This window comes from Olea europaea, chromosome 10 (genome assembly GCF_002742605.1).
Source record: "Olea europaea var. sylvestris chromosome 10, O_europaea_v1, whole genome shotgun sequence".
Lineage (NCBI taxonomy): Eukaryota > Viridiplantae > Streptophyta > Magnoliopsida > Lamiales > Oleaceae > Olea > Olea europaea.
The window spans coordinates 22,424,854-22,436,080 of NC_036246.1; the positions used below are offsets into that span (position 1 = coordinate 22,424,854).

Genomic DNA, 11,227 nt, shown 5'->3' on the forward strand with positions numbered 1-11,227 from the left:
TCTCTCCCTTAGACAGAAAACAGGTAGTTCTCTCTTTGTATTTTTGCCTACTATTTTCTCTTGCTTTACTATCTCTATGGTTACTTCCTCTTTGTGATTATATCTTCCTTTGTGCGTTCTAAAATGTCTTGGTGATCCTCTCTTCCACGCAACAGAAAGTCCACAAGTTCTCATGTTGTATCATGACTAATGGGTGTTATTTATGTATGGATGATTTCAATAATATTAGAAGTGATAACTTCGGGAACAAAAAAAAAGAAAAAGAATAATGTTATCTATCATTAATGGTGCTAGAGCTCCAGTTTAGTGACATTACGTGATATGTTCAATTAAAAGTAAACTTATGTGATTCATTGTACATATATTCAATGACACTTAATGCCATCAAAACTTATGTTGCAACCTAGTGGTATTAAATAGCATTATTTAAAAAATTTATTGTAGGCGTGATTCCCATCAAATCTTTTCTTTCTTTCTTCTTTTATTATTATTATTATTATTATTATTATTATTATTATTATTATTATTATTATTATTATTATTATTATTATTATTATTATTATTATTATTTTATAAACATCAATCACAAATTTAATTAAAAAATTTTAATGACAAAGTATTACATAAGAAACCAAAGGAAAATTGATTAATTTTAAAATATGCAATAACCCACAAGTGGAATATCTATAAAGAAGCTATAAAATTTTACGAACTTTAAATAACAAAGTGTTAATATAAACTTTTATTATCAAAAATAATAAAAACATCCATATGACTCCATTTTACTATTTTCTCATAGTTCTTCTTCCTCTTAAAAGGAAGGACTTTATAAGATCAATCAATTGAATATTGATTAATGAAAATAATCAACATGGAACACTACATTCAAATGGTTAAATATACTAGTCATCACTACACTATTATCAAAATTGTTTTAATTTAGTTTTAGCAAAATTTGGTGCCAGTCATTAAATGTCATTCTAATCAATGTTAGTAAAATTTGTTGATATCCCATCAATTTGACAGATGAGAAGCTGACGTCGTAATTTAGAGCTGTCACATATAAAAAATAAAAAAATTAACTGATGCAATAACATAATTCGAGGTGGTTAATGTTAGGGACTAGACGGAATATCTAACAAAGTTTAAAGACAAATATTAAATGTTGCTAGAAGTTTACTGACCAACAGCATAGTTAATCTCTTGGAAATTGTTCTTAACTATAGCAGAAATTGAGTTATACTTGAAAATTAATTTTATTATTCTAAATAAAGTTACTTGTTTTTTGGTAAAGTTGTGAGTTTTTTTAATGGAACAAAAAATTAGGATGATTTCAATATGCATATATAATCAACCAGAAAAATTGGAAGAAATGTGGAATTATATATGTTAAAACTGTCGAGATGAAACTCATCGGCCGCTCAATTATCTGGAAGCTGGATGAATTGGCTGTAGTTATATGCTTTCACTATGTAAATATATCAAGAAAGGGGATGAATATAGGAAATAAAAGATAGGAAATAGTGCAATAATTAGTTGGTACAATCTTTTTAAGGATGGAAGTACATAAAGTTTCATGACCGAATCATACATTTTCGACACAGAATGTTTTCCAAAATAAATTAATTAAAAACATTTATTAGCCCTGCAAAAATTGATAGGAAAATCTATCAAAAGGCAGCAATAATTTCTATCTATAAAAACTAGGAAATTGCTGCTCAAACAGGAATAAAATCTCGGGTTTGAAGCCAGGGGCCTAGGTGGCAAAATCTCGGCCCCCGATGTGAATCATGCGGGCCCCGCATAATTGAATATCAAGGGCCGAGGAGGCTGAGGTGCTGGATTGAAAACCCCGGGTTAGAAAGCTCTGCTCTAAAAACTATTTTGGCATTGTGTCACAAGGATTAGACAGAAACCCTGGGCACATTTGGTACGAATTGCTTGCTACGTTGTAGTACGATACAGTATAATATTCTAAATATTATGTTTTCAATATTCGAGCTTTATCAAGTAAAAGCACGGTAATTAAACTAGCATAATAATAAATTCGATTTTGCTAGTGGTACATTAAGGTGTACCTAATGGTGTACATCCCACTCACATGGGCGAGAGACCCACTCAAATATTCACATGGGTTCTACACCCATGTGAGTTGGGTGTACACCATTTGGTACACCCCATTATGTACCACTAGAAAAATTCTAATAAATTGGCTCATGATGATGATAATTTTCCAGCAAAACCCACTGTTTGAATTTTGAATGAATTCTCAGACGATCATTTATGTAAAAACGGACCACCTAGCTTATGCGACTAAAAATGTGCTATCCATTCACAAATATCAACTCTTCTTTGAGTTCAAATCTACTATTTAGGCTTGGCTGTCTCACCGCTAAAATTTTAATGTCTTCTTATAATTTTAAGATGTCAAAATTTTAGTGAAATATCTCTTTAGTTCAAAACTAATGGTAAAAAAGTAAAAACTCCTTTATTTATTTTTGTATATATGAAAACTTTTATATTGTTTTTAATTATTACATTAGGAGCACGAAAAAAAATAATTATGTAAAATAATCAGGAGTTTGAATATTAATCATCTCTAAGTTTAGAATTTGTTTGTTGACCGATTAATTATCAACATCTACTTATCATTAAATAGAATTAGTAGCTTGTAGACATGTAGCTCATTTGATAAGGTACAGCTACGGATGTTATATGAAGGAAAAAAACATTAAATCTTATTTATTATACTGTACCAAGCAATCCACCAACGCTCCCTAGATATTCAACAGTGCCTTCGTAGTCAAAATACGTAATTGTTTACAAAGTGAGCAAATTTTTTGGTGCACGATGCCTTCGATCTTTATAGCCAACAAATCAACCCTCGAGCAAATAAATTAGTATATGAAGGGAAAATTATTGGATTTCCTAGTGTTCGAAATTGTCCGCCAAGAGAGAATATTCGCACAAATAAACATCTATCTATAGTACAAAGAGGCGTATCACGAAATAACAAGAAATTGACATATAATTATACATATTGAAAAGGAACTGATTACTCGAATAAACATTTATTAGTTATGTTGCAAATATACCAACCAGAGAAGAAGAGTAAACCTACCCCATATAGCACTAACTATCATATACCAGTAAATTGTGTTGCAAATACCCTTAACAGAGGAGAATACGTTGGACGCATTATAATGTTTGTCGTTAGCACAACTAATATGCTTAATATCGGCAGAAGAACGGGATGAGTAAATGGTCGTTTACCTATTGTCAATATACCTGTCATTGGAGAACGTTACATAAATATCAATGTGAATAATCCATGAACGATGCAGAAAATTATGAGCCATATTAACATAAGAATGAAAATGAAAAATATAGTTGTTACAGGCCTCACACAAGAGATAGATTTTCAAATATGGTGGCTCGATGTGATGGATAATGGTCATATTTTTCATTTTAATGAATGAATAATGGGAAACAAACAGGGGAGAGTAACCAATCTAATACCAAAAGAATATTACATTAGTTAGAATAAATAAAAATTATTTAGATTATTTCAAACAAATACTAGTCGATTATTCTCCCTTTACAAACATTTTAAATATTAACGATTCATAAATAGAAAGTAAGATCAATGACGAAATGTGTAAAATGTACCATAGATGGATCAGTACTGTGTAACGCAGGTATTATTTCAAACCAAAAATATTAAGTATTTACATTTCTGCTGTACAAAATTAGGGCTGAGTCATGGCTGACTAAAATTAAAACTTTTTTCTTCGAAAAAATACAACAGTATACATTCATAAAACTGTATATGGTGATTCCAACGGAGCATTGGAGACCTGTCAAATTGTGGGTCCTATCTAAATTGCATGGCTGACTCGTGGAAACTGGCCATGAAGGAGGATCCATTATAAGACGTCCCCTCTTCCCCCGAAGGGTTATAGCAAATTTTACCAACAAATCCTATACATGGTTCTCAAAGCCATTGTTGTACAGCTCTCTGCATTAAATTCATAATCTGCAGTGTACTCTCAGTTGAAGTCAGCCATTCCATTTAATTCAAGCTTTTCGGTTGCTCCTTTAGGACCTTTTCTCATCTGTTTCTTTATCTATATATGTACTGAATAAAAATTTTGATTCTCAGCAATTTCTGCAGTACAGCTGGTTTTAAAAAGGAACAAAAAATGGGCCATGGCCACCATAAGTGCTGCAACAAACAAAAAGTGAAGAGAGGGATGTGGTCACCTGATGAAGATGAGAAACTCTCAAGGCACATCTCTGCCTACGGCCATGGCTTCTGGAGTGCAGTTCCTAGACTTGCTGGTATTATGTGTAGAACATTAATTTCCACGTATACACACACATGTGTGTGAAAACAGTTTTTGTACCTATCTGGCACAAATTTTTCATTTTTCATTTTTTATTTTTTATCTTTTTAAATGGGGATCAAAGGATTTCACCCATCTCAAGAGAAGGATTGAATCCAGTCTCAATGGCCTGAGAACTCTTTGCTCTTACCACTTGAGTTAGGTATTGGCCTTAGCAGGCCGATATGTATATAAATAGTTACACAGTTTTATTTATTTATATATTTTTTTTGGTGCAGGGTTGCAGAGATGTGGCAAGAGTTGCAGACTGAGATGGATAAATTACTTGAGGCCGGGTCTGAAAAAAGGGAGTTTTTCTCCACAAGAAGCTGCTCTCATAATTGATCTGCACAATATTCTAGGGAATAAGTTAGTCTCATAATCCCAAAATAATGAATTATTTCAGTTACAGCTTCACACAAACTGACATTTTTTTGGTTTTGCAGGTGGGCTCAGATAGCCAAGCATCTTCCTGGAAGAACAGACAATGAAGTGAAAAACTTTTGGAATTCGAATATCAAGAAAAAACTCATGGCAATGAATCTTTCTAATATGGCTCCAGTTTCTGAACTAGCCGCAATTTCTAATCTGGCAAATTCGGCCAGGAGCAATGTTCAAGGTTTGTACTCAGTGAATTCGAACTCTAATCTGATCCCAACTGCCCAAATAGATCAAGCCTACATCCCTGCGGCAGACCCAAATAATCCCCTGCTACAAGGGTTTGATCAGGTGAATTTCAATCCCAATTTACTCACTCCTCTGGCTTCTTTTCCCTTATCATCACTGGATTCATCTGCATTTCATCTGCCGCCCTTATGGATGCCATCGGAATACCAGAAACCACTACTGATAGATCATCGTCGACAATTGAACAAACAGGAAGACACTTCCATGTTCATCACTGGTGGCACTAGGGCTCCACAATTTTTCAACCTGCCGCCATTAACGGGGACTTATGATGATACATCAGCATTTAATGGGCTGCTGGAACTCAGTCAAATGACCAATGGGAATCAGTTTGGGATGTGCTCTTCATCTGTTTCACCAGTTCTTGAACCAGTTTCTGCAGGATTTTCAGGATTCCCTTCGGTCCTTAATGCACGTAAGATGCAGATTCCCGCAGTCAGTCATATCCAGTTCATTCAGTCCGTCATGCCAGCATTCAACTCATCATCTTCCTCCTCGTCCTCCCTCTTGCTAGATCGATCCTTAGACATGGTGGTGCTCGATTGAATTTTCTGATCTGTGGGAGGAATCATTAAGTGCCATGAGTTTAGTTTTCAAGGTTATGAGGAAGGGAAAAAATATGTTTATAATTTGGTATTTTCAGTAGATTTTTCCAATTTCGTGGATGTTCATAAATAAGACTATCTTTCACAATTTTATTTTGTTTGATTATAGTTTCTCAGTTAGCAATTTCTATTTATGATTTAGCCCCTGTTTGACAATCATTAAAATGAGTTTCGAAATAATAATTTTTTGGAGAATGCAAGGTTAAAACATAGAAAACGTTTTAGGTTTACATATAAATATTTTATTACAAGAATGTAATGTTAAAAATGAGTTTGAGAAACAAATAATTATGTTCCAATGGTTTTTCAAAAACGGGCTTTATATATTTTGATGAGAGACCTCAAGGAGTGTTTGTGATGAGTGCATTCTCTCCTAAAGTTTAAAATTTGTGGCCACTTTGGGGTGATAACACAAGCTTAGGTCTGTTTGAGCTCTTGGGAAATAAGTTCCATAATATTTAATTTTTTAAAGAGAATGTATAATTAAAAAGTAGAAAATTTTTTGAGTTAATATATAAAAACATTTTATTGAGAGAACGTCTGGTTATTAATGAGTTGGGGGAAAATGATTTTTTTTTAAAAATGGGACTTAAACATGGGCTAAAATAGTTAAATGCCAACGTTAAAAATTCCATGAAAGTACTAAATTGTTGGTTTAGGAAACATTAAAAACAAAGATTGTCACACATATAAAAGTGCAGAAGTTGAAAAGAAATTTTTGGACCAAATTCAAACGATTTTCCCGTCTCTACTAATTTCTATCTCTCCCTGCCTGTAATCTGAAATTTTCCGGAACTAGCATCCATCGAGAGAATGCTTTTCATTCTGTCTGGCCTCAGCAACTTGAAAGGAATTCAGTAAAAACCCGGGCTGATGTTTCTGGAAATGTTTAGCAGATCAAGCAACAGTTTTTTCAATTATTCGCTAAATTATCTCTTCGACTATGTTCACGGTGAAAGTATTATATTCTACACACAATTGTTGGTGAACGGAATTAATACTAATGAACTTTTTATGTATTGCGCTTTAATTAGCTCTTTGACTCAATTGGATGACGTCTTTACTAATCCTAATGAAAATAGTATTTAGGAAAACCTTTACTAAGTCAATGGTTAAGGTTTTACACTTTTGTTTTCATTACTAGTTAGTGCAAGAAAGGAGGAGAAAACCCTAAATCTTATTCTCCTAGAATCTGGTCGTTCCTATGCACAGAGGTATAGTTCACAGTTTGATTTCATGTGTGGATTGTATTGGAAACTAGACACTTGAAAAGTTGTGACGTTTTGAGATTGGGATAAATCAGACTTAGAAGTATTTGCCCTAGGCCCAAGCCACCTAGGCAAGGGCCGCCTAAGGCCTCAATAATATGGAGCCAGCCGCCCAAAAATTTGGAGCCTCCAATAAAGAGATCATAAATAAGAGGTTTTATCATCCTGAACATAGGCAAGGTAGGCGATATCTTGAGACCCCACTTTAATGAGGGCCCCAAAAAAAATTTTTTTATTTTTATTTTACATGTATTTATAAATACACACACACACACATGTATATAGGGTCCCATATTAACAATTGGTCGAATGCCCCCAAAATTTCAGGGCCAGCCTTGTGAGGAGTTTTGCAGAAATTTGGTATTTGTAAAATTCAGAGGCCTTGTCTAAAATAAAAATAAAAAAAAAAATTCCATCGTTTTCTTCATTATACGATTAAGCTGTTTTCGTGAATTTGATTGCTTCCCTTACCGCATTTTTCCTTCAACACCATCTGTAATGCCGCCAACTTGCACCAGCAACCAGGGTATGTAAATTCTAGCCTTCTCCTGAAAAGTCAGCCCTCAATAGATATGATTTTGATATTTTAAATGACATATTGAATTGAGAAATCTAGAGCATTTTTGGAAGTGATTTTGAAAATTGATTTTTTGACCGTTAGGAGAAAAGTGGGATCCACTCGTGAGAGAAGAAGTCAAATATGACGGCTGAAATAGTAAAATAACGGTCAAAAAATCAATTTTTTGGGGAGAAAAATCGCTCTCAAACATGCCTCTAGGGTTTAATAAAGGCATTTTATGCTTATCCATATTCAAGGTCATTACATTTCTGAATTGAAAAAATACTTGTACATGCTTTCGTTTAAATTGATATTTTTGAACAACCCTAATTGGTTGCTGCTAGAAGTTTAATCGATCAAATAATTGGTTGTGTTGAAATATTTTGGTTTGAATATTTTATTATTTGGTCTCGAATTTTACAAATTATTCTTATCCATTTTTCACGTTCGTTATATTATTGAATTGAAGAAACATCTGTATGTGCTTTTTCTTTAATTGAAGTTTTAAAAATCCTAATTGGTTTCAAGGTCAATTATATCCTATATATAGTGGATCAAACTCTATCACCGCTTTAAAATAGATTTGAGCAATTTTAGAAATATAATGATATTTATGGATTTTTATTTGACTGAAAAATCTTAAATCTATTGATGATGCTAGTTTGAAGTGTTATTGTATTAATCTTTAAAATTATTTGAAGCATACCATGGAATTTGACATTGATGAATAGAATTATTTTATGAGTTGAAAGTTTTAAGGGAAAGCGATATCTACAGAAATCAATGGAGCAACTAATGTGTTAGATTACATTAAGAGAATGAATTGTTGTTTTGGAAATGCTTAGGTTGCTTACAAAGTATTATTGACTAATTCAATTACTGCTGCATTCGTTGGAAGAAGTTTTTCAAAATTAAAATTGTATAAGTCTTATCTTCGACCAACCATGGTGTAAGAAAGGGATAATGAATTGGGTATGATTTCTACCGAAAAAATATGTTCAAAAAAAGAAAATTAAAAAAAAAAATAACACTTGATTGAGTTGTTTGATTATTAATTTTGCATCTCCTAACATAAGAAGACTAAACATTACACTAACCTAGTCTCTCAGATTGTGATAGATGTTTTATTTTGCAATACCAACTTTTGGATTGCACAAAATTTTGATTTAAATATAGATATATATTTTTATTTAAGTATTAGTATTACTATATTTGTAAAAAATTTAAAGTATAAGATCTCATAATAATCAGTCGCTTAGAGTCTCTAAATTCCCATGTTCGGCCCTAATTTCAGTCCATTGTAATCATCGAAAGTAAATTTTTTCATGGATTCTTCCTAAAAGCAAAGATGATCATATTTTGAATATTGAAATTGTTTAATTCCACTATGCATGCTTAACCATATATCGAACATTGGTATCATTGTTCACTGCTAAAACCTGTTGAAAAGATCTAGCATAGGTATAATAAGTATTATTGTGATACCGATTTTGATTTGAACAATGATAGTTGGTAATCTTAATTTCTTAAATCTGCATTTGATTTTTGGAGGGAAATTTTTTTTTGTATATAACTTGAATTGTATTTGGGTTATAGGAAAGGGGACTGAAGTCAATTGCACCACAAGTTAGAGGCTGACAACAAGACTTTGTAAGCAATCATCGCCTCAAGTGAATATCATGACCTAATGGTCTGTTTTCTTGATTTTCTCCAGGTTCTTGTTCCAACTCACTGCTTCAGGGGTTGGTGTGACTAAATGTAAATTAGTCCACCTTACCGTCCTTAATCAGATGTGGTGGCAAAGGAGTCGAGATGGGCTGAAGGCAATGGATTTCGCTGTGAAGATCAATGGTTAATGCCATTGAAATTCACAATGAAATCACCTATCATCTAGGGAGTTGCTATGAGTTGGAAACAATAGCGATTTCACTATTGTGATTTGTTGCTCCACTTTGTAGTTGTTGTCAGTGTTAAATACTTGTGTGGCCACTACAGTACAATCGAACACTAGCATCGCTAAGGTCGAAGCCCTAATTGGATTATGGTTTCAACGTGATGTTAGTTGGGGATAGGATTGTCTTTGCAAATTTAGAATTTTTAGGGGCGCCCTTGCAATTTCTTGGAAAATGGTTTGACCAATTAAATCTTTGACTAAATTGAATTTTGACCACTTTTTATCAAATTTCTTTTTTGACCCTACCCTATTTTAAATCCCCAAATTATTGATTTGGGTCGTAATGTAATTTATTATTTTTTTTTATTGAGAACCTAAATTACTTACATTAACTATTTAATTTTTATTAATGAGATTAAATAATTTAACAGATACATATTTTTAGCAATATACCTAATAATATCCTTATTTAATTTTAGTTTTGTTAATAATTAATTAATAACATTAAATCAACTTATTCAACATGAAATTAAAACAAAACAAAAAATCCATTTTCTTTCCATTTGTCAATAATTCCATACATGCAAAGATTAGGATTATTCAGGTCATCTTTGGCCACTCCTTTTATGGGCATAGGTAGATAGCTAACAATGGTCCATAGAGATGGCATTTTCACTTTATTCCCCTACCTGAACCATTTAATATTGTATTATTTTTTATTGTCAACTTTGATTATAACTTAAATTTCTTTAAAAAAATAACATCATATTCCCTTATTTGAATGGCTATTTCATTTGGTTGTTTCACATATATCCTAATAACTAAATAATATATTTAATGTAAAAAAATTTAATGCTTATAAAATGTTTTTATATAATGCGATAAAATTTTATTTTATGTTATATTTACTCTTATTTAAAAGTTGTTTTAATTGGTAGTTTTAGATATTAATCCCATTATATCTAAGTTTAGATAAAAATAAAAAATAAAAAAGGGGAACACTGGATGATAGAGTAATTATATTACCACTAATATTTTTATTAACTACACAACATTATAATTGCAAAAAATATTTATAATCTTTGCTCATTTTCACACTTAAATCATCAATTATTTTTCGTCATATTCTTATCTTTATATGAAACTAAATATATTATTATAACATTAAAACGTATTAAAATTCTAAACTATAAACAGACAAAACAAATAGATTAGAAATTTTAAAATATTGAAAGAACGTACGATGAAAAAAGATGGAGAGAGCCTGTTGAGGCTATGTTTTTGAATTTTCTGCCAAAGGGATGGAGAGATGACCACTTTTATAATTAATATGAATAAATGAGAAGGGGATGTAGGGTTGCATTGTGTTATTACATACACTACATAGTAAAACATAAGTAAGGTCATTATAGCTATAAAAATCAACATTTCTCATTCTAGAATTGTTATCAATGAAAGCAATTTGTTGTAAGCTAAAGCTTTTCAAAACTAGAAAATAGGCTAGATATGATTATATATGTTAATATATTTGAAAGTTCTTACTTAGCCGATTTAGTTTGACTTACGTACAAAATTAACATAATTAAAAGCAATATGTCACTTTATAATTGTTTCTAGATGGTTAATCATAAAGGTTCAATTTGTCCTATGTTTGATTGCCACAAGCAATAATCAAAGAAATAAATAATACCAGATATGTTGACGGAGAAACGCAATTGGGCAAAAACTTCAGAATCATGCCAGTTACCTCCACTATAGATAATATGAATTTATAGTCAGATGCTGCCTAACCAACTCCACTAGACTTCCTGATCTACTTCATGTACTCT

The 11,227-nt window shown here is 31.9% G+C and overlaps 1 protein-coding gene across 1 annotated transcript; it reads left to right on the forward strand.

Moving 5' to 3' along the window:
• The first annotated feature begins 3,979 nt into the window (after positions 1-3,979).
• Positions 3,980-5,772, forward strand: LOC111402682 (myb-related protein 308-like). Its single transcript, XM_023031044.1, has 3 exons — positions 3,980-4,341; positions 4,625-4,754; positions 4,832-5,772. The coding sequence occupies exons 1-3, from the start codon at positions 4,203-4,205 to the stop codon at positions 5,616-5,618; spliced, it is 1,056 nt and encodes a 351-aa protein (XP_022886812.1). The 5' UTR covers positions 3,980-4,202; the 3' UTR covers positions 5,619-5,772.
• The last annotated feature ends 5,455 nt before the right edge of the window (positions 5,773-11,227 follow it).